General features: G+C 39.2%; 1 protein-coding gene across 4 annotated transcripts in view; it reads right to left on the bottom strand.

Moving 5' to 3' along the window:
• The window catches only part of TMEM241 (transmembrane protein 241), a 55,902-nt gene extending 33,054 nt beyond the window's left edge, over nucleotides 1–22,848 (bottom strand). For 2 of the 4 annotated variants that reach the window (XM_027675218.1, XM_027675232.1), the window contains exons 1-10: nucleotides 22,699–22,847; nucleotides 19,196–19,242; nucleotides 16,528–16,605; nucleotides 12,999–13,080; nucleotides 9,883–9,960; nucleotides 8,438–8,463; nucleotides 6,697–6,748; nucleotides 5,519–5,567; nucleotides 3,464–3,509; nucleotides 2,458–2,493 (exon numbers count right to left, since the gene is read on the bottom strand). In XM_027675218.1, coding sequence (XP_027531019.1) covers nucleotides 2,458–2,493; nucleotides 3,464–3,509; nucleotides 5,519–5,567; nucleotides 6,697–6,748; nucleotides 8,438–8,463; nucleotides 9,883–9,960; nucleotides 12,999–13,080; nucleotides 16,528–16,605; nucleotides 19,196–19,242; nucleotides 22,699–22,770 — 566 coding nt within the window. In that variant the 5' untranslated portion in view covers nucleotides 22,771–22,847. Of the gene's footprint in view, nucleotides 1–2,457; nucleotides 2,494–3,463; nucleotides 3,510–5,518; nucleotides 5,568–6,696; nucleotides 6,749–8,437; nucleotides 8,464–9,882; nucleotides 9,961–12,998; nucleotides 13,081–16,527; nucleotides 16,606–19,195; nucleotides 19,243–22,698 lie in introns of all 4 variants that reach the window. The other 2 variants (XM_027675228.1, XM_027675221.1) reach the window with 2 other exon arrangements.
• Nucleotides 22,849–24,516: the final 1,668 nt, after the last annotated feature.

Raw genomic sequence — 24,516 nt, 5'->3', positions numbered from 1 at the left:
CTTGAGTAAAGGAAGCAGCATATACATTAACACCTGCTAAATCACAGAATTTAGCGCTGGGTACCCTCTCACAGAGATAAACCCACGTTTACAGTAATTCTGACCCAGAGTTGCTCGTGAGGAGTTAGAGTTCATTCAGAGAATATTCCTCTACTCAGTGAGATTTAAAAATATTTTTGACTGTTTTCTACAGAAATTAAGCTTGTGCAGTAAAGCTCTGTGTACACAGCTCTACATAGCTCTCAAACACTCCGAACAGCTTTATCGAAGGTCTCACAAAGAAACAAACCCCGCCAGTGCCTTCTGCAGCAGGATTTAAGTCCCATTAAATATTGGAGGTGGCATGTCATGGAGGTTGCAAACATGGAAAGAGCTTCCACCAAATTTCACACCCTTTCAAACATCGTCAGCCATTATGACAAATTAAAACTCTAAAAGGATTCAGATGTCACTTATCCCATTGTCTATGGTACTGCTTGTTTTCCCTAGTCCAAATGTTATGGACTGTGAGCTTCTGTAATACATAGAAATACAAACACATATAGATATCCATAGACCCAAGCCAAACAAAGAAGTATCCAGTCTGCTACCTCCTCTCAGTCACCTGTTTTCCAGCAACTGCTTTGCACCACCATCTTATAAGCAATGCTGACCTTTAAGCCTCTTATTGGTGAAAATCTTTGGAAGATTTGATAACAAATTTTTGTTTTTAAGCAGATGCTGAAAATAGCCATCTTCCAATTTGCACAAATCCACTGTTGGATTATTTGTTTGTTTGGGTTTTTTGTAAAAAGAAAAGTTTTAAAATACATACCATTGCACCTCACAGCTCCTTAGCAAGAAGTTTCTCCCTTTCGAAAGCTTCCAAGTAAACAATCATACTTTCCATGTAATGTGGAACTCCTGCTCTCTACTGGACACAAGTTCACAGACTCCAAAGGACCACAATCGCCAATTAACAGAGAAGGAACCCAGCCCTGACTTTTCAAACAAAGCTGCAAATTTAAGACCTTCAGCCAAAGTCTGAATTTAAAGGTTCAGGCCCAGGAGCAATTTTCAACTAAAATGACAACTGAGAGCCATATTGAGGCAACTGCCAAATGAAAAATCAATCGATTTTACTGCTTATTTAATTATTTTCCCTTCAACACAGAAAAACAGCTACAGCTCATTCAAGACTTCATGGGTTATTTCTGCATGTGGCAGCTATTTGCAAATTCCACAACTAATTCTTCCAAAGTTTCAATAAACACACCTACCTCCTTTGCGTAAAATTGATTTGCTTTGCATTTCATAGTGCATTGCATAGATGGAAAACAACTGATTTAAACAAGAGACCACTTCAAGCAAACTGATATTCAGATATTATCCATGAATGGGACCCTGGTGAATAGACACTGGAATCATACAGAGGCAAAATCACAGGCCTGCATTTCTTATGTATTGAAATAGGAGATTTGATTGAACTAAGATAGAAAGAGAGGCACTGTTATCATATGGATGATGTTACAAGATAAATGGGAACTGATGTTCCTACACTGGTGTCCCTGATGTCTTCCTATCAATGATCTTTCATGTGGTCATCCATCTAATCAAACAGAGAAGCACAACTTTACTTTTGTTATGCTTATCCTAACTTCCGCTCCCTCTTTCATTCCTTTTGACTACCCTTTCTTTGAATTTATTATTCATACTTCATAGTGCCCCTGTATGACTTTAGCTACCATCCTAAGAAGATGCCAACATATATAACATATGGATGGAGGAGAATGGGCATCCAACATATGGATTGAGGAGAACCTAATCAAGTCTCTATGTGTCCTACTTCAAACAAAGCCTCACCAAAACCCAACAGAAGCCAAGTACACTGAATGTTCTGACTTGTGTGGCTCTTTAAGGAAAGGACCGAATCTAAAAAAGCAGGGGAATATGGTCGGTGACTCAGGCTCTCTCACTAGCTAAAAAATAACAAGCCACTTTTATATCTCCAAATCAGAAAAACAACTGAAAGTCTGAATTACTCAATCCCACTAACAGCACTCTGAACAATCAGTTACTGCTCATGTTTTTTGCACACAGTACTTTTGTAATCACTACCTCTCCTTCTGGCAATTTTGTACAAGTTTTATTTTCTGAAGTGGGGTATTGCCAGGGAGTTACTCTGTCAATATTATTTCTGGAAATGATAGATCACTTGTGCACATGGTGATTTAAAAATTCATAATTAACACCTCGTTACCTTCCCAGGTGTATATTGGCATATCCATCCATAACCAGAGCCAAAAAAATTCATCTGCTAAGCCATTCAGCTTAGCACTGTTCTTTCAGTGAATGTCCCTCTAAATTAATACATTTAAGTAGTGGTAGCTATGAGTTTCCTCAACAAGCCACGGTTGAAAATGAAAACATATACCACATAAAACCAGCTATGGTGTATCAAAGACCTATTCATTTTACCTGAATACATAGTTGATGTACTGTTGGTCCAGATCACTGGGAGAGGAGGGAAAGAAAAAAAGGTGCTCGTTTAGCAAAGCAGTTCATTTGGTATAAGAGATCAGTATATTAAGCAGTATTATAACACTGTAATATTCTATTATATTAATTTATATAATATAGTTAGGTGATAGTAACATTATATTATATACATCATGAACATAATATAGTAATAACTTTATCGATATTAATAAATTAATTAAATTCTCAATTAATCAGCATATTAATTTACACATAATTCACATATTATTTCTGTTGTTACTATGTCAGTGGAAGTCTCATTTAAAGTGAAGTAAAATGAGACTGACTAAAATTTAGAACCTTTAACCAGAGATGGAAAACGGTTTTGAAATAAATGAGCTTATCCATATTCTACAGATGCATATATTATGAACATATACATAATATGCAGTGGCAACAGATCCGTCTCCATCTATACAGACAACTGCAGATTACAGACACTGTGAACGTGTAGTGCCATCTGATTCTAAGACTCCTATTGCATGGTTGGAGTTCTAACAAGCAAGTGGGATTAGTGAAAGGTTTCAAGGTGCTTAAGGTACTTGGCCATTCCAGTCCTGTGGTAAGTCAGCAGCTGCTGAACACTTTTGAGACTGTCACAATACTGACAGATTCAAACCATGCAGCTTTCCACACGAACACAAATTAACATTGCCTCTTAACACCTGTGCCAGTAATTAGGGGTTCTTTTTTCAGGACTGAGTCATCACCCTTGGATGATGTATTGATAGTTAGCAGTACAACTATCAATAATCACATGCTATTGTTACCAACAATAAATAAGGCTCCTCTTGCAAGGGAAGTCATTAATGATTAACCAAGAGTGGCCCAGCTCATGCTGATAATGCAGAGATCCCTACAGTTTACCTGACTGCTACACAGATGTGTTTCTAAGCCCCTTTGATAGCAATCTCTTTCTTTGTAAAAGAATATGAAAACACATTACCTTAAGGAGCCAGGTTTCCACAACTTGTGAAATACTTTGTAAGCCCCTGTAATTGAAATGACACGTGCAATTGCCATAACGTGCAATCATTCTGACAAACAACAGCTTGTTTGGCCGTGGTACTGGCAGACGTGAACCCCTCTGAATTACAGTTTAGCAACACGGCACAAAGGATTCCTAGACCATGAGTAAAATGAACCTATCGCTTCAAATTAATAGTTTTCAAAGTGTTATCATCTCAGAGTACAATCATGCTTTGTGGTTCTGCTAGTTCTTCTGAGGAAGAGATAACTTCTAGGTCACAGCAGCTACAAAGGAGAGTGTGTGTGTATGTGTTTTTGTGTGTAAATACATACAGAAAAGTGTCAAAGAATGGGTTCTTCAGTCCTCTTGATTTTGGAGATAAGTTCTAAGACATATTAATCTGTGTGGACCCTTACGTAGAGCTGTTGGCTCTGAGCTGTCTTACCTATCTAAAGTCCTCTCAGCTCTAGCATCTCCAGGTTCTTTACATTTTTGACCCACCCACCTCTTGGTTAGCTCACATTTCTATTCTGGGTAAAGCTTTAAGCACTCATGGAAGAAACAATACAGCTTCAGGCTCTATTTTTTCAGACCCTTTCTTCAAGGCCTTGGGGTATTTTTTTTTTTTGATTCACAGAGAGAACCAGAACATGAAAATTAAATCCAGCAGAACACTGAAATAGATGTACCCAATTCTGCCTCTGCTAGACAAGGCGAAGGGTAGAACACGTGTCCTTTCTCTAACGCCCTGTCTCGATAAACTTAATGCAGGAAATTGGTTTATCTGTTTGCCCTTTCTTATAGCATTTTTATTTCAGTTGACAGGAAATCTAATTACACAAAAAACAACAATCAAATCAACAACTCTCAAAACCAAAAGAAATGGAGAGAAGCTATATTTTGAGCATAAACATTTTGTTGGCACTTCCTACACGTTTCAAACACTCAGAAGAACCCTTCTGAAGATGCTCTAAGCAGTTTTCCACCTCCATGACCAAGCACTGCTTTACAAGTGAAACCACTTGGCTTTGAGAAAGCAATAACATCACTCATTACATCAAATAAGTATTTGATGTGAAAAAATCCATAGCTTCTACTTTTTTCTAAATGAGCAAATGCTTATATATATAATATTTCCTAGAGGAACAAAACTCCTATTTCATATTTGTATATTAACAACATTTTAGAATGGGATCTCTAGACCTCCCTAGACATGAATACATATAAACACATTACCTCTGCCTTGAAAATTTTACAATTTGAATAGAAGAAATAAAGAAGGAATCATCCTTAATCTACAGATAAGACTTAACATATGAATGAGTTACTCAGTCTATAGGACAGGTAAGAATCAAATACAAGTGACTGATTATCCACCCAAATGCTCCAAAGGACACAAATCTCCTAGTTAAAGATTACTGCTCTTGTTTTCTTCAGATTTTCTGGGTCTAACTGTTTCTAGCTTTTCAGGGAAGAGTTATGATTTATCTGAATCAATGTTTAGTCTGAAAAAAAGACAAAAGAAAACCTGATGGGTTATGCAACTCACTGTTAAAATTTCTAAAAAACGCGTATGATTGCCTAAAAAACCCCAACATTTCAACATCCTTCCTCTGGGACCATATTCCATGATATTTTAGAGTATTTTTGTCAGTTTTTAAATAAAATCTGTGTGTGCAATAAAGCTCTAACTACAAGTTGTTGTTTCCCTTTTTCATGTTTATTCTCCCCTTAGAAAGAAGTGTCTCTCAGCAGGTAACCATCAAAAAACAACCAGAAGAGTTTAGTGCTCATTAAAATTGTATATGCATTTTCTTATCCACTGTTAACAGACTGCAATACCTAGTTTAGTCTGCTGTTGTTTTCAACATAAAAGCTATAATAGGAATGCACTTTCTTATGTTTACTGATCTTCATTCTTTCCAAGTGTTTCTTATGTAAAGAATCTCAAATATCAGTAATTTCATAATAAAGCTCATTTCTCCAAAACATTTACTTTTCCTAAGTCTTTTCTTAAAGAAAATTACTTACCAACACAGACCAAGTGAATTAGAGCCCATAAATAACCATTTGGATCAAACTGCAATAAAGAACATCTACATAAATAAAAACATGTTCATGTAAACATACATATTGTGATTTCCCTGCAGTTAACTTCCCAAAGCAAGTAGAGCCAATGGGAGCAATGCTAAAAGGAAAGAGAAGATGACTAAAGAAGACTGGGAAGACTGAAGTTCTTCCTGTCCCACTTAGAGACCTGGCACATGCCAGTTACCCAGGTTCTCAGCTTGTCTTGACAGAGATGGTTCTATTTCCCTCAGTTATGTACAACATTTTAAACAATCCAACCATATGGACCCTAGTCTGTTTAGTCCTGTATTGGCAACCAGGGAGGAGCAAAAGGATCAGAGGACCATCACTAAGGTGTTTATCATGTCTCCTTTCTTCTCTCAGCCTCTGCAGTAGCTAAGGCTCCAACTAATCACAGAGTATCCAAAAGAGTGCTTCAAACAAACATCTACCCCTGAGCAAAGCAGGCCCTCTTCACAATCAATGGGTAAAATCAAATATTTTGAGAGGAGTTCACCTGGCATACTTTAGTTGTCTGCTTTCAAGGGAGATGAATTATATATCAGAAGTTCCTGCTCTGCTCCATGGACTATGAAGAGCTAGTGCAAGTGCAATGCTTCCGATAGCCACATTTGATCAGATGAATCCAGACAAGTTCCAGATTCATCCGACTTCAGATATTAACTGAAGCATCTAAAGCAAGGAAACAGCCTTCATAGGTCTCCAAAAGAGAGTCTCCAATGAAGAAACCTTTGCTGGATGGAGCACTCTCTGGAGGTACCTCCTTTCTTTCTCCAGTAGCTACAGAAAGTGTGTAGAATGAATACAAAACTAGTTTAGGAACCTTCTGAAAGTACATGAAATTAACTCAAATCTAAGTGATTTGCTATAAGCCCTGTAAGAAGTAAAATCATGGTTTCCCCAGCCACTATCTTCACCAAAGAGCTGCATGTCCAGACTGCTCAGAGGTTTTACCATGATGCAAAACCAGTATGACTACAACACAGCAATAGGAAACATTTACAGTTCCTTCACAGGAATCCTACCCTAGCTTACAAGTAAAAGCTGCATCCCTCGTATGCTAACAAAATGTCACACATCAAGGTCTAACTAGAGCTGTTTTACTAAGCAGAACTCACCTGTGTGTCACACAAAGGAAGGCACACTGCTGCTGCCAGGAGGAACAGCACACTGTGGAGAAGAGAAAAAAACAAACCACAAGATCAAAAGCTTGCAACTTGGATTAGTACTCTCAGCAAAGTAGAGGCAATTCCACTTAATATTACACTGACACTTCAGTTTTTTATTCTATATTTAAAAAGCAATTTCCGCCACCACAATTAAGTTTTACTTCATGCATTCTTTGTAACTCATACATAGCAAAGTTGTATGAGAACAGAAGCAGCAAAAAGCATCTCAGAAGGGATGAAATCAAGGTTTTTTTGGTAGAGAATATTATTCTTCACTTGCCACCTGGCTTCCCTAGGCTTCTTCAGAAAGCCAAAATCAACCAATTTCTGTCTGAATGGCTACCAAAAACTTCTTTTATTAAGGTGAACTGCCTGTTACAATAATTCCAGCAGAAGTGACTCCCTTAAAAGTAATGGTGCTACTCCAGAACACAGAGTAAAGTGAAAATGAGAGGTATTACACTAGAAATGGTTTAAGGACAACATAAGTCCTCTCCTAATCCACTGATTTAAGTTAAATAAATTCTCAACCTGTGGCTGAGTCAGTATTTCTTCATGCTACACTGAACACACTGATGTCGAATTTCTGTGGACTGTCACTATTAATAATAACATAGACTTGGGTTGGGAGCTTATTTTCCTGCTCTCTAGGGGCGTAGGAAAAGACAGAATAAAGATTATAAAAAACCCCAGTATCCTTGACAATAATCCAGTGGTGGAGACAAGGCCAGAGTAAGTTAGATAATGGAAATAACAGGAAGAAATTAGGAAGATAATGCCTCTAAGTATACTAAATAGTAACCCAACATTATCCACTCTTAAGTACAGCTAAAAGATTACAGGATGTGGAGAATAACAAGTGTGCTTTCTTCAAGGGATGTAGGGGCAAACTTTTGTTTGTCCCTTTCTATCTCCTTTTTGAAGCCTAAACAACCAGGGCCATCAAGGGTTGGTAGGTTGTGTAGCTTATTATCACTGAATCACAAAATCATTGAGGTTGGAAGAGATCTTTAAGATCATCTGTCCACCAGTACCCAGTACCAGCATAATCACCCCTAAACCACCTCCTCAAGTGCCACATCCAGATGTCTCTTGAACATTTCCAGAGACAGTGACTCCACCACCTCCCTGGGCAACTTATTCCAATGCCTAACCACTCTTTCGGTGAAAATTTTTTACTGACTTCTAATCTGAACTTTCCCTGGTGCAACTTAAGGCTATTTCCTCTCATCCTGTCACTTCAGACATGGCAGAAGAGACATATTCCCAGCTTGAAATGAATTATTCTAGCAGAAATAGATATTATTTACCTTTTATTTCTCACAAAAGGCATTTTAAGCTATTTTCTAACACATTAATCATCTTTCCGATAATGTTTATGATCACCCATTGGAACTTCAAACCTGCTTTCTATCTCCTTTCCAAAAACATTATGAGCACTGCTTTTTTGTTCAGGAAGACTGGTCTTCTGGCTTTTTTTATTTTTGTAAGGACAAAAAACATATCAGTTCAAGCAACGGTTAAAAAAAATTAAAAAATATTTAATTACTCCTATGTTGCAATTTAGGCTCACTGCCCACAGGAATGTGCCTTACATTCTTCATTGTTCTGGTGCCATTATCTGAAGCAAATAGAGAAGCTGGAGCCAAAACAAGTCTGAATCTGAATGTGAGTAGTTTTAAAAGCTTACCTACAGACTTTCAGATGAGAGGTCTGCTGTAAAAAAGAAAGTATGATTAAAAGATTAAAATTTAACAATAAAAATGGTGAAATAGTCCTTTCTCCTTCCAAAAACTGCAAAATGATGACAGTTGATCTTATTGCACCAAACACATTAAAACTTCAATTAGCAGCATTCAACAGGCCATTACATTTGAGCACTGCTGAGCAAATTTAATTTGGAAAAGAAGAATCAGGATTACAGATTAGCCTACTTCAACTTGATTTATATTTTTAGATTACTTACCAGTAGGTAAATCTAAAACCAGCATCAACTTTATACCTCGCCCTCAAACTTAACTTGAACTATACCAAAACTGTGTCATGTATGTACTCAAATACTGAGTTTTCTTAACTAGGTACTAATTAAGTACCTAATAAAAGATGTCGGTCAAATCAGTCTTGATCTAAACTCATGAAAGTTTCCCAATTCTATGGTACAAAATTATTCCCGAGAAGCTTCCCAGCAAGGCCTGTCTTTGCATTATCCTTGTCTGCAGTGTTTTTGTTTTTAAAGAGAGGAATCATAAGCATGTGACATAGAAGGAAAATATGAAACACCTTGACGGGACACTAATCAGAGGACAATGTCACAGGGACATAGTATGGTACATACTCTTATGTCCCTTAGGTATAACCTTAGTGACCTCTTCTGTTTGTTAGAAGTAGTAAACATGGGTCATCTATTTGTCTTCTATACAGACAACAGATATAATGAATGGAAGATCCCTTTTACAGCAAGACAGAGGTCACTGTAGAAATGACTTTGTGATGAATGATTTCCCAGGGTTAGCTCATACAACAGCTCTTTAGTCAATTAGAAAAGCATTTCAAGAAAAGCCTAAAAAGAAGGCTCCCTATTACAGTTTGTGAGAAACAAACTCAGCTCTTACTAAAAGGTGCAGGAATTATTCACCTGACTTTCATAGGTCTTGGGGCAGATTCTCAAGAATTCAAAACAAATTAAAAAATGCACTGTTCCTCCTGCATTTCATGTGGAGATGTGATCTACCTATAATCATACAACACACTAGATATATTATAGTAATTAGATCTAAGGACCCAGTCCTTCTCCTTCTCAGCTCAAACAATGAGATTTTTATGTGGAGACATAAAAATTATGACAGAGAGGGAATATTAGTTTTCCAAAGGAAAAAGCAAGCAGGACCAAGCCAGTCTTAAAAATGCAGATCAAACTGGTGATACACATGTGCCGTGTTTCATATCTTGTATCAGTATAGATAACGTGTCAACAGCAAAGCTCTCTCTGGGTATCACTAATGACCAGCTATCACAGAGAGACTAGAAAAGCACACTGTAATAATGCTGCTTGTATTAAAAGAAATTAAGTATCTTGTTATAGGGCAGTTATATCACAGTAGTTACCTTGAATGTATCAATAAATAGATCAATTACCTCTTTCTGCACAAACTTCTGGAACCCACAGGTTATAACTTCTGCTGCATTGTGCACAGTGAGGAACACCGGGATTGGCTGCCATTGGGAGAGAACAAAAATGCCCAAATCAACCCAAAACAGTCACACACATAGCAAGGGGCACTCCTCCTAGAGACAGCTGTCCCACATGTTTGTGGTTTGGGTTTTTTGTTTTTTAAACTGCAAACCCATGCCATATCTCCTAAAAGGGACTTAGATCCATTTCAATCATTACCACATGGCACAGGCATCTTTAAATGCAGGCCCTGCTGTAGCATTGCTTGCTGCTTCTCCCACTTCTGAGTGCTCAGCCAGTTTGTTTGTACACAGCTACCTCAGTAAGATTTGCTCCAGGTTTCTGCCTCTAGTTTTCCTTTTCTGATCCAATATCTGCACCCTCCACAGTAAACAGTTCTCATTAGTTTTCCCATCTCTGTCTACTGGTACTAAGAATACAGTGTGACTCCTAGCAACAGAATTGTGGGCAAGATGATTTTAGGTGATTGCTTTCAGTTACTGCTAGGAAGAGATGCCCAAAATTAGGGTAGAAATGCAATAGTTCATACACAAGTGATGTTGAAATTATACTCACTGAGGTATCTGGACACCATCCCAACATGAAATCATTAAGAAACAAAACCCAATGATAACAATAATGAATCAAACACCCATTGCCACAGGCAAACCCAACCAGAATTAGTGGTTCATAATAGTTCCTCCAAATCAGATCCATGGTCTCTCAGACAGTTGAAACAGAAGCAATTCTCTGCTCTGATTAAGATAATATAAAGACTAAGCCAGTTTAGGAAGCAGTATTTCCCCACTTGTGTATAGTATTTAAATCACATGAGTAGAGAATGAGGTAATTTCTCAGTGATGTCCATGTTTTTAAGTATCAGGTGATATAAGCAGCAAATATCTCTTCAATTGGACTTTGCATTCAGAAATCTGTATTTTCTGTAATTTTCTTTTCTTTACCATGAAGCCAGATAAGTATTGCTAATTAAACATTTTAAGTCATAATGACAGCTGGGGTGGATCCATAAACACAAGAGTTACACCAAGATAACTTCTAACATCTTTAAACTAAAAAGGAATGAAAATCACACAAACACAACTGGTAAGAAGTTGTTGGACCCAGCTTCACCAGTTCTGAAAGCCAGTTCTCAACTGAGAATATAAAACCAGAAGAATACAACATGAGCACCCTGAGCCTGACACAATAATAGGAAATACAAGAAGTAGCCATAAACAAGGAAAGTTGACAGCAGAATTTACATTCTTCCTTTTGTGAAGCCAATTTGTTGGGTTTTTCTTTCCTCCTCTCTGCTTTTGGCTCTTCCAAATGTGTTTTGGAGCCAGCAATGGCTCCAGTTTGCCTAGCCCAGTTAACCTTCTCCATATGTCTATTGCCTTTGATGTGACTATTGCTTAAATTTGTGAGTGGGTTATGAAAAGAAAGGTTTACTGGTTGGGCAGGCAGGGTGAATTGACTCTGTACAAACCTCCCCTCACAGCTCTGCATACTTTTGTTAATGCATCACAGTCCAGAGCTAAGCAGTCCTCCTCCACTTCCACCCCTGAACTCTTGGGCAGAGGAGACTGCCAGCACCTCTAGGGAAAGGAACAGAGATAAAATGGTAGCCCTGCCAGTATACAGGAGTGTTTGAAAGCGGGTCTCCTTGGATTTGATCAAAAAAGTGTACATAAATTCTGCTTTAGGAATAAACTTGCTTAATTCAAATATGCTCCCAGTCTCAGTACAAGGCAGAACATAATAACTATGACCTAAGACTACTTTTCCTTTTGTCTTTCCTCCTAAAACAGCCACAGACTTAGGCCTCTAAATCCCCATTCATGTACAACAAAAAGCCATTCAGAAATGGGAGATTGTCCTTAAGAAAGGTTGGGGATATAAATCAAAAGCATTCATAGCCCCTCTGCCACTCCAGTGCACCTCACTTGTGAATGACCAGAGCAGGAACAGGAGGGAAACACAGTAACTGACTGGATGACTAGGAAGTAAGAAGTAATAGCAGAGAGGATGTGATTCATAACTCCTCCACCACCCAGGTGAGCAAGCAGAAAAGATGCTGCTGCCAAGGCTTTTTGCTGTTTCCAGGCAAGGCTCTCCTCATGGATCTTTGCTCACTTTACACCAGAGAAGGCCAATGGAACTTCCTTTGACAAGGAACCAAGAGGAAGTAAATGCAATCACCCTGAGACAGAACTAAAGTGGAAGCATGGGGCTTTTGAGCACAGGCCTGTGTTTTCCCAAGATTATTTGGTTCCAAGATGAGGCCTCCAACCTTGTTTATGAGGACAGAGACCTCCTGTCCTTTTCTGCTCTGCCTCTCTACTGAGATGTTCAAGGGATCACTACAATCAGAATCCTGTAAAAAATTCCCTTTTGATCTTCTTTGGGGTTTAGGAGCTGATAAGAGCAAGCTAGCTCTAGAGTTACAGTAAGATGCACTGACAGAATGCAGAAGGGAACTAGTGCAGCATTTGGGCTTGCAGACTGCATAACAGCAGTAAAACATTATTATTTTTAAAAAATTCATGTCACTAATTTATTTTATCTTTTTAAGAAAGACTATATCATTTAAGTATAAAGCATTCAAGTTTAATGAAAGCAGATTTGACATATTGTAAACATTTGATAGGTTATTGTGATGCAAATGGATAATAAAACTGATTAATCTAACCATTCCCATAATCTCTTTCCAACTTTCAATTTATTTTTTCAAATCCGGTAAAGAATCAAAAGGCTGTCACTGAAATGGTCTTCATCACTTTCCTGGACGGATTTCCCACAGATCCCACAGTCCCATTCCCCCTTTTGCAAAGTTACAGCTAATAAGTTCTTCAGCTTCTTCCCTATTCGCAAAATTCAGACCACTGAGGATCTGTTCTGATACTTCATAGGACTGAACCACTGCTTTAGCACCATTAACAACCAATGTATTATTTAAACCCCTCCTCCCTCCTTTCCCCTCAACCCAGGAACAGCATTAAACACCATGTATGAAGAGAATGTTCTCTGTTTACAAAGTAGAGATAATAAAGAATTGACTTCTACTTGCATTTCTTACCAATCTAGACAGTGACCTAGAGCCAGCATAAATGATGCCCACAAAAAGTACTGAAGCAGGAAGCCATGACAGGATTTCAGACCTGTGAAAACAATTAAAATCTCATTATTTCACCACATTCTGTTTACATACAGTCAGGAACAGTTGCTTGCAAGGAATATAATATGTATATATGTACATAAATTTCAAATGTGTGCATGTTAAAGTTATTGTCCGATTGTTCAGTATTCCTCCAATTTACTAAAAGTCCAAGTCAGAAATTATTCACTTCATCTAATCCAAGAGAGGAACTATCTGCAGATATATTTTTTCTTTTACTCTTTCCCTGGCTCCTCTCTCTCCAAAATTGTGTTGGTTTATCTTTTTCCTTAGCAATTATTTGCATTGGTTTTAAAGGAGAGAAATTTCAACTAATTTCCTTGATGTGCTGTGAAAGGAACAAAAACTGACAAATGAAGGCATAAAATGGTGCATTTGCACAGACAGCACACATTTTCACTATGTACAAATACACTTGGCCACCCACACATTCATTTCTCAGCCAGATTTACAAAGAGATTCTTCCTAAATATCAGATTGTCTCTGTGGGAGCCTATCTCTTGAAATTTCCTAATGATATTCCTTTGACTAAGCCAAACTCCTGGAGGCAGTTTGACAACTAATGGAGGAATGAAGTCATCAGATTGATCTGATTAATTTTTTTTTTAGCTATGGTTGTTGCAGCAGGGTCAGGTTTCAGTTCCGAGAAAGGGCTTCAGAATTTGCACTTCTCCATTTTTTTTAATCTTGTTACTTAAGGGGGAAAAGGGACCAGGTAGGTGGTAAATTTCAGAGAGAATAATGGAAGACTTCGAGCAAGGGAAGAAAGGAAGAGGTAAGGGCCTGAATCAAAGGCTTCCCAGGGCTGAAGTCATGGCTAATCCATTCACTCTTCCCAAGCTTTGAATTGAAGTCTGGTTCTCAGAACAAAACCAAACTGCTTGTAGTTCCTTAATTTGCATTACACTTCCAACTCGTATGTAAGACTTAAAACGTTAATTACAGGTACCGCTACACTACTACACTTCATGGAACACAAGAAAAACAGACCACTAAATAATGAAATCAGAACAGTATGAATGAAAATAAAACAAAAAGATACATGTAATCACAGACAAGGAAGAAACCATAAATATCACATTTCCTGTTATATCATTTTCCAAGATACTCAATCAAAAACCCAGGGCCACGAATATAATCTTTAGATCCTTTCACTGGCATAAATATTCGCTCTGAGTTTTCTTGAGTAGTCACTATAATTTTTTATAAAAACACTGTTCCTTTTAAGGTTATTGACTTCAACTGGAATTTCATCAAGACCGAGATCTAAAACTGTCATGCCTCATTACCAATGAGTTCACATCAGACACCAACAAAAATACCCGCCACCCTATTGGAACTGCAACAAATGGAAGCAAGGGGGAGGGAAGAAAAGAAAGTGAAGATGAAAGGAACGCATGATGAAAACCGAATTTTCATTTAGAACATAAAAGTATCACTCTTTCATGTTCCCCACCACTAAACTGTAGGAATCCCAAATATGTCTTCATCTCCAATGCAATACTGTGAAGTGCAATGGAAAAGGACTTCAGATGCTTTTTCCATGATGTAAGGGTAGAATTTTAGGCCGCCAAGTGGGAATTTCAGGACTGCAAAAGAATGCATGGATGTTTGATGTAACGTGTCAGCATCAACAATCTGTCTTGCATGTAAACCAATTAGCAGCTTCTTATGTTGGCAATACAGTGATGTACATGCAAAACAGGAAAATAACTGATGAGTTTGTGGTTGTTGTAGGGCTAAATCCAAAGCCCACTAAAGTCAACGGGTAGGTTCCCCTAAACCACACTTTAGAGCTTTGGTTTAAGTAAGGCTCTGAGCTGCTGCTTAGCTGTGGGGGAAATGCAGTACTACAAGAAATGCCAACCAGAACATATTGGACTTATGTGCCTACAAGGGGTAGGCAGAAGCTGGACGGCAGACTGCAGCACTGTGTAGCATTATGTAGATTCCACTGTGCTCCACAAAGACCTTGTTTTGGATAAAAGCTTTGCAGACAGTATTTTCTCTTTAGAAGCAATGATGGAGAGTCCCTTAAAGTTGGGAGCACTGGGGGGAAGCAGATGAAAAGCAGGTTATCCACAAAATCTAAGAGGGATTACCCTAAGTAATAGGTTTTCATTTGGTCTTTATTGTGAGGTTAGTATTCTGGACTTTACACAAAGGCTGATGATCTTTATGTAATAATTTAATTCTGCTCAGACACTTGGAGATAACCTGAACCGGCTCAGAAGGTATATGAGATCAGTCCACATGACACAAAAACAGACTTTGTAGAATTAAACAAACAAATGGATGGCAGTTTATTATTTGAAGCATGAGGAGACTGGATATGGTATTCCTAAGTATACTACACATAGACAGAAAAACCCCAAACCAACAGATAGATTCAGAGACCAATATTCTGTAAGGGGCGGGGGTGTGGAAATATCTGTATCCCGGTGGTAGTACTAAAATCACCTTTTGACATTACGTTTGTTTGTTGGGGAGTTTTTTGGTTTGTTGGTTGGGTTTTGGGTGTTAGAGGGTTTTGGTTTTTGGCTTTTGGGGTTGCTTTTTTTATTTTGGTTTTATTTTGTTTTGTTTTAATACAGGGGATACAAGCTACAAGTCCAGCTCAGCAAAGCATTAAAGCATGTGCCTGATTTTTCTGAAGAAAGACAGGTTTAAACTCATGATTAAGTATTTGTCTGTATTATAGCCAAAACGTGTCAACTAATTCTGGTCGCTCCATTCAGTCTATTCTAGAACAGGTATTCGGCATTCACTAAACTAATAAGAAGTCTCTCAGGATGTATTTTAATCCGTTTTCCTACAATGTACTGACACCTAGTGGCCTGAAGTCTCCTGCATCAAAATACAAAAAATTTTTCATCAAAACTTTTCATAGATAAAAACAACATCTTCAACATCATAAAGTGGCTCTTGTCCAGTATTTTGTTTAAATTATTTCAGAATTTGAAAACAATCAAATATCTTTTCCAAGCTCAGGAAAAAAAAGATTAAACTTCTTTAATTTCATGGTTTAAAGCAGAAGTAATCATGAGTGATGACAATTTGCACTAAAAAAGGACATTACTGACAGCTATATTCCTTTAGACTGTTCTGTGAAAACAAAGTCTGCACCAAAAATACACATTTGATAATAATATATAGATATCAGTAACTGCCACTAAAGCAATGTCTACACCTAATCTTGCTTCTACCAATATCACCGATGGCTATTATAACAATATCCTCCATTTATCTACACAGCAGATAAAAGATTCACTTGACTAAAACACAAGTTCTCTTCTACATCTGTGAAGCAGCACATACACCCCCCCAACCTGTATTTTTGCCAGTTAGTAACTTCCACAACCTATCTAACTATGTTGTGATCCAGCTACAGAAAATAAGTATTTAGTAGATACCAAAAAAAACAGATTACCTCGAACACAAGTTTATCTCCACCCAGCCCAGCTTCCAGGAAAGGTGAAGCAGAAGTCCACCCACTAATGTTTGCCACCTGAAACAGAACAACAACAGCATCTCTGAATTGTTTGTCCTCTTTAATCATGAGAATGACCTTAGAATCCACAGAACTTCTCACAGCACACCCATGACTCCAGTTGTCTACCATTTCTCTAGGTTACCAGGGATGCCACTATTCCCCTTTGAATCTTTCATTTCTGTGGGCTTTCGTTTCCTGCAGATTTTCTAATAATCTGGTGCTTCCACATCCCTTTTCAACTGTTTTATAAATAAATTACCATCTACCACAACTACCTTAACCATGTTATTGAATCCCCATTTTATCATCTCCTATACAAAGTTTACAATAACAATAGCGATATTACAGCCATGATGATCTGAAGATGCAAGCGAGGCAAGGTTTGTGAGAAGAGATGACCATCTTTTCATACATAAACTGTTACTGCTGGAACAAATAAACATGATTTCAGGACTGAAAGACTCACTTCAGCTGAAGTAATAAGCCCCAAGGATAACGTGTGTAGTCCTACTAGTTTCAAACATTAGCTCCACGACTTCCCATGGTAATTCATGCTGGGTTTAGATTACAAAATCCCTTGAACTGACTGCTTCCTCCCCTGCCTCTAGAGCTTGTGTATCAAGCACCAAGTGAAGTGTCATCAACAATAACATCATTATGCCGTATGAGCCTCTGATTCAGAGCCCCTAGAGAAAATATCTTTGCAGCCAGATAACCTTGTGTATGAACCACAATGCTGCAGTTTTCTCATTGAAAATGTACATAACAATTACATTCATTCTGGACTGACTTATCTATCTAATGACTTATCCTTCCACAAAGCTGTTCCTCTGTCTATTACAGAAATAGTATGTGAGGCCTAAGAAATATTTGCAGATAGCTCAAAATGAGTAGTGATGCACACTGATTTTTTTTAAGCTTTAAAATAATTTATTAGCTTTCTTCTTCCTTAAGTTAGTGGTTTTCAGAGAGGTGTTTCATGTTTCTTGAGTGAAAATCCTTGAATATCTAGTGCAGTTCAGACAGAGATACTCTATTACAATGTTAAATGACATTAACATCCATAACAGGTATAGAAGTGGGTTCATTTATTATTCCCATTCATTGTAATGCAATGATTTAAAGCAATTATTTAAAATCTTTCTCACACATACACAAATAAACAAATATTCACTCTACACAGTATTACATGCAGTTGGACATCGTCAGAGAAGAGAGGGCTCATTTTCCACATGGATATGGTAAATATTCAATGCTAACATCATAGCTCACTGCATTTTTTTTAAGATGAGAAGCATACAAGAGCTTAAAAACCAGATTTTCCTGATGTTTGCTGCAGTCTGACTATGCTCTATTCAAGCCAGTGATGAATTCCTATCAGCTTTATTGCGAAGAATTTCCTCTTGTCTCAGGTTTTAATGACGGAAGTTGAAGTTACTGACAGTCTCAGATGCTTAGCACTATGCAATATATTCTTAGATTATAATGGGAACAAAACCAATGACAATGAACTATAACAGCATGAACTGAGAAACGCATTCCTTTCCTCCTTTGCTCATCTGTCACAGCTCCAAATGAAAGCACGTCTGAGCCACTTAAAAAAATTTCAAGGAAAGATCACTTTTAAAAGCCAGAACTTATGGAAAAATATTAAGATGCTGAAATGCATTGCCAAATAATAGAAAAAGGAAATAACTGTGGTAACACAGATACAATGAGGCAGTTGCTTGCTGTTGAAATATGCTTGTTTACTGTTGATTTACCACACATATATTTTTCAAACTTTACTCAAAACCCTTTCCCCATATGATAAAAGCCTTGTCCAAGAGACAGCCTCTGTGTGTGCCAAAAATGAAGAAACCGTTCACTGTATATTTAATTGAGCTGAATACACTCAAAGTAAATGGAGATTCCCCAGGCAACTATTTCTAGAGTTGCTTGCAGTCCTGGGTCTGCAAGTCAGACAAAAATGTAAGCCATGCTAAGCAGCAGAAAAGGAACTAAAGATATCCAGTGTGTGCAGATTTCAACATTATCTCAAAAGAACAAATGGGGAAGTCTTGACTCTAAGAGGCCAGATTTTCACGGAATGCCTCACAAATTATCAACAGCACTGATGGTATATATGGATGCTTGTCAAAACATTAAATTTCTCATTACAATCATCAAGATGACTCGTGATGCACAGTTACAACCAAAGCTAAGCACAAAAATAAGCAACATGGTGTTTGTAAGTGCCTAACAATGGATTTAAGGTTGGTTTTGTCTAGTATAGCTAAAGAATACACCACAACTGCACATTATCCAAGAGTGTCATTTCCAAAGAAAACAGGTTGTACTATAGTTGTTACTTTTCTATGCTGAAGCTAAGACTTTCAGTAAAATGAGAAATTATGGACTCTGTATATCTTAATTACATCACCACCAGGATGTCAAAAAAAATTAACCAAGACACATTAATGAATGCTTTACTAAGGCTTTATGAATTACGTTCTCCAGACAGCAAAAGCCAGTAACGACAAGAGGTATGAAGTTAGCTTCAGCACGGAACAGCAAGACATTAAAGTCATTTTTCAAACAACTGTATTCTTAAAACAGTACTTACCCTTGAAAAAGGGTAGGGTAGGTAAATTGCAGGACAGACAGGACATACTGGAAAACAAATACCAAATTAATGGACATCAAACACCTACAGCTTATAACATTAACAAACAATCACAAGAGCAACAAAATACACACAGAGAGTTTTTATTTTTCCTTATTTTGGTAGAAAAGACAAAAAAAATGCTTAGTAATTTCTCTTTCCGTGGCACATTTCCCCCCCTGCCCTCTTCAGGCCACACTGTGGTCTCAGAAATGCTCGTTAGGTCTCAGTCTTGATGAATAGCACCTGGGCTAACTTTCTCTTGAGCTTATCAGAAACACTGTCTGCTCCCAGGAACTAGTCCTGTCTAATGAGCTCCTGTTTTTTAACAAACAGCCTTGGAAACTTATTTTCCTTGCCTGCATAACAACCCAAGTGAAACAACATTTTTGCTACTGAACTTTTAGAGAAAGTTACCATTGCAGCCAGGATGGAAAATTACTATGACTAAAGCCAATTCTCTTGTGACCCTATAAACAGCAGTCCTAAGTGAGCCCCTTTGATCTCTCCTGGACCACAGCAAGCTGTGACCAGCAATTTCCCTCTGAGCGGGACGCCTCTCAGAGCCAGTGAACTCTCAGGTTTGCTATACTTGGAGGACTACCACCGAACACTGACAATGGAGCCTGGGCTGACACCCCCACTCCTCAAGACATGACCATTTCACTGCACTCAAGGGGAATTTTGCACAGGTATACCTTGTACATTCTTCTTCAGGTCTATGTGCACACAAGTGTGAATATGCTATAGCAAATGTACTATGAATGTTGCTCTCTTAGATTCTTAAGTACGTTAGATTCATAAGTAAGATAGGCCTCTGAGTCACTGTTGTACCTATCGTAAATTCTGTATGACTCTTTTGTTAAATTGTTTAAATTAAACTATTAATTTAGCACCGTTAAGTTTAAGTGCTGTTAAAACCTTTAGGCCTACATTGTTGGTCAAGTCTGGGGCTAAGTTTGGCATGGGGATCACTCTGAACCCTGCGACTCAACTGGAGTGTCTTATTCCCTTTTATCCTTACTCTTTTGTATCCTTACTTCCACATGGATCATTTTAGGTTGATTTATTTTTAGATTGATTGATTTTAGTCTGATTTCTCTCTGTCTGCTTTAACCATCTGGAAACGATGTAGTAGATGCAATGACGTAGTAATGTAATAATGATATAATGTACGTAGTAATGATGGTAGTAGAGCAAACCTTGCCAATGAACTCTGTTGTGATTTCATCTTAATATTAAACCCATTCTTGCCAATACCTTTGCCAGTGATTCTTTGAGCAACCTAAAACACTCATTTGTGACACTTCCCACACCAGAACTGCTGGATGCTGCCTCAGTCACTGTGGAAGGTAACAGACACTAAAGTATATGGGGCATGGAGCGACTGAACAATGGAGAAGGCTACCTTCTGAATTGTACTTGTACTTTCTGAGCACACTCCACGCATCATACTGAATGGGAAAAGGATTAACAGAAACAAAAACCCATAAGCACCTATCAATTGACATCACATCATACCACAGAGGCAACCGTTGGCAGAATCAAGACCAATAATCTTAACATAACTGTCTCCTTGTGATCAATGCATCTCACACACCTAACATTCTGTTCACATGCTATTATGTGTAAAATACTAAGCAGTCCATAAAGCCTATTGGAGATGTAATACATGAGGGTGAAATGCAAAGTCTCTGTGTTATTATTTTAGCACTCTTTGTCAGGGTCTGCGTGTATGGATGCTGGTGTCTTTTCATGCTATATATGTATGTATGCAAATTTGAGGCATTATTACATGTCTTTCGACATGTATATCTCGATCTAACAATTTCCTGTAATGCAGTACATAAATACTATTCCTGCAAAGGAGAAGAATGACTGAAGCTTCCTCAGAGGAAATGAAACATACCTGCTGTTCCTTCCAGGAGCCAGCAGAAGCTGTCAAGGGCAAAAGGAGAAGCTGAAAGCTTTCAACAGAGAGGAAACTGTGCTGAACACTTTGCAAAGTCCAGTTTTTAGGTGTTTAGGGTGTCACTAAGAAGCTGGCATCAGTATAGAGAGACAAGGCACGTTGATGAGCCATATTACACATACAAGAGTCAGAACTACCACATGGGTTTTAAATCAGGACGATATAGCTGCACATGTCTGTACCCCTGCCTGCATTTGCATACCACCTGCAACAACTAAAAGGTCTATATTCTAGTTATTTTTAACTTTATTACACCAAAATCTATATTCAGGTTTGAAAATGGAGGCCCTATGTCGAAGTCCTTCTGACTTCCTCGCAAGTACAGTTAAGCCAAGAACCTTTCCCAATCCATGATGCCATTTGGCAGCTCTTCTAGTCTCTTTCTGTTTAAGTAACCACTGCTCCTAGCAGTCTGTCAAATCAAGTGCATTATCTCTCCCTACAAACTTAGTTTCCTGTCTGGACTTCAGTCTATTTCAGGGCATCCTTAACGGCAAGTGTACCTTGGAACAGAAACCAGTGGCCACTGCCCAGAAGAGGTTTCATTTTCACCTCTGAAATGCTGCTTTTCTCTAGCCCTCTCCCAGAAAATCCATAACGATTCCTTCAATAACATCTTTTCTTTCACAAATCAGAACCAGAAACACATACTCTAAGACAAATAGGACAGCAAGGAGCAGTTACTCTATCTCCCCCTTCTAGAGTGAAAAAACTACTTCAAACTATGTTTTAAGTCTACAATTTTATTTGCAATGTGGCCATCTGCAGCCTACTTCTCCTTTTGCTTAAACATTTCAGCAACACTAATAAGCAACTCAGTTACACAGTGGAAAACAAAATTTTTGTCCTTAATTTGCCAACAAATGAAGCTGTCACAAGGTCCATGGAAGTTAACATTTGTTCCACTACTGATACAACACTTTCAATATTTCAGATTTTTCCCTTGGTATTATTGTTCCAGTTAACAGATCTTCTCTTGAGAATGAGTGTGGTTGCTAGATATCCAATAGTGCAATATATACAGCATCAGCGATACTTTCAGAACTGCCTAATTTCTGACTCTAAAACATTTCATTCATTGGAATGATAGGATGTCACCTCTTTGCTCTCCTCAACAAGCCAGTATTGGAACTTCTGTGTCGTGGAAAGGTTGAGATGTCACACACTGAGAAAAACGAGACCGGTAGCAGACAGTCCTATCCCCAGTTTCGGGAGCACACTGCGCTGGGCGGCGGTGGCCCTTCGGGCTGGAATGCCAGGGAATTTTTCACTCGTGGGGTAGTCCCGTCGGGGAGGGGCTGGTCCGCGGCTCTCCCCGAGCAGAGCAGGGCAGGGCAAGCAGAGGACATCGTCCCTCCTTCGCCTCCTGCTGGGTCCCTGCACTTACCTCGCCCCCGCTCCTGCTGAGCGGACCGCCTGCTCGGCACCCCCGCACCTCCCTCCGCCCCGCCCGGCCCCTCCGAGCCTGGGGCGGCCCCGCTCCCGCCCTCACCTTGTTGGTGAAGCAGGACGCCAGGTAGAAGAGGCAGAAGGCGAGGCCGCCCGCCGGCCTCTTCAAATACATTTGTCACCGCCGCCCCCGCCGGCGGCGCCCGTCGGCCATGGCAGCGACACGTCGCGCCGCGGCCGCTTCGGTGGGCACCGCCTCCTCTGGCGCCGCTGCTGCCGCCTGGCGGCCGTGCCCGGGGAGGGGCCCGCCGGGAGCGCTCCCAGCCCGGACACCGCCGCATCCTGGGCGCCATCCAGGGAATCGCGGCCACCAGGGCAAGGCAGGTGATTGTCCCCCTCTACGCTGCCCTTATGAGACCTCCACTTGGAGTGCTGCGTCCAGCTCTGGGGCCCTCAGCACAGGACATGGACCTGTTAGAGCGAGCGAGTCCAGTCACGAAGAGATGATCAGGGGGCTGGAGCACCTCTTCTATGGAGACAGGCTGAGAGCTGGGGTTGTTCAGCCTGGAGAAGACTCGACTCTGAGCAGCCTTCCAGTACCTAAAAGGTAGATGGAGAGACTTCCTACATGGGCATGTAGTGATAGAACAAGGGGGAATAGCTTTAAACTGAAAGAGGGTGGATTTAGACTAGATATAAGGGAGATATTTTTTACGGTGAGGGTGGTGAGACACTGGAACAGGCGGTGGATCTGCCTCGAAGTGTTCAAATTCAGGCTGGGCAACCTGATCTAGTTGAAGGTGCCCCTGCTCACAGCAGGGACGTTGAACTAGATGACTAAAGGCCCCTTCCAACCCAAACTATTCTGTGATCGTATGATTCATTGGTGAGATGTAAACTATAAATATCCCAGGGAGGTAGAGAAGCAGAGAAAGACACACCCTATCAAGTCATGGTTACTGGGCATCCTTTTATTATGGCCTAGGTAAGCCTCATTCTTGGCAGACCTGGTATTAGCAAGGTCCTATCTCTGCAGTTCTCACCTTGACTTTGCTCAGGTAACACTCTCTATACACATACACCCTATTTTTAGAGGACAAAGCAGCATAAATAAGGAACTGAGCATGGCCTAAACTGGGGAGTTAAGGGGCACTAGGTAGTCAAATACAACCCATAAAATGAGCCTGTCTAACCTGCTATGTTTAGCCTCCAAAGACAAAGTCAACAGAGTGCAACAGCTGAACAGTCGCCACTCCATCAAGACAAATTCAAGCATTTTGGTGCATCAGACCTGATCCTATCTGGTTTGTAAGGTGGTGGCCCAAAACAGACATCAGATTTCCAGTGCTGAAATGTTTGGTCCATCCAGGTCTACAGAGATCACTGACAAGCCACTGTCAGTGTTAGAGATGGCAGGGTAGGTGACACAGCATTTCCACTTTGTAGAGCACCTGCTTATATAAGCATGGCAGAAGTCTATTTTGCAAACAAAGGTATACTTTGCATTGTGCCAAAAATTCAGCCTGTAAAGCTTTAAAAAGAGAATAAGAAAAGTTTACAGATATCTACAGAGACTAATGAAAGCATGCGACAAGAGTACTTTTGACTTCATATTTCAGTGGGGTATCATTTCCAGAGTGGTATCTCTGGTTTTTTGCAGTATTTCTTATTACAAGTGGGAGACTTGGGCAAAGATGATATACCTTCCTACAGCTAAATGCAGAGGCAGGTTTGAATTCTTGTTAACCACTTACAGTCAGGGATCAAGAATGAAGATATAAATTTCTGCCAGTATTGTTTATCACTATTGTTTGCTCTAAATTTTGATTAATATGAAGGGAAGTTTCTGCTCTACCAAGATTTTAAACTATTTTTATTGTGAGATGTGAATGTGTTGCGAATGATTTAGTTTAGATGTCAT

Source organism: Neopelma chrysocephalum, unplaced genomic scaffold, assembly GCF_003984885.1.
Source record: "Neopelma chrysocephalum unplaced genomic scaffold, ASM398488v2 Primary Assembly neopelma1_22, whole genome shotgun sequence".
Classification (NCBI taxonomy): Eukaryota; Metazoa; Chordata; class Aves; order Passeriformes; family Pipridae; genus Neopelma; species Neopelma chrysocephalum.
This window is presented reverse-complemented; position numbering and strand designations above follow the sequence as displayed.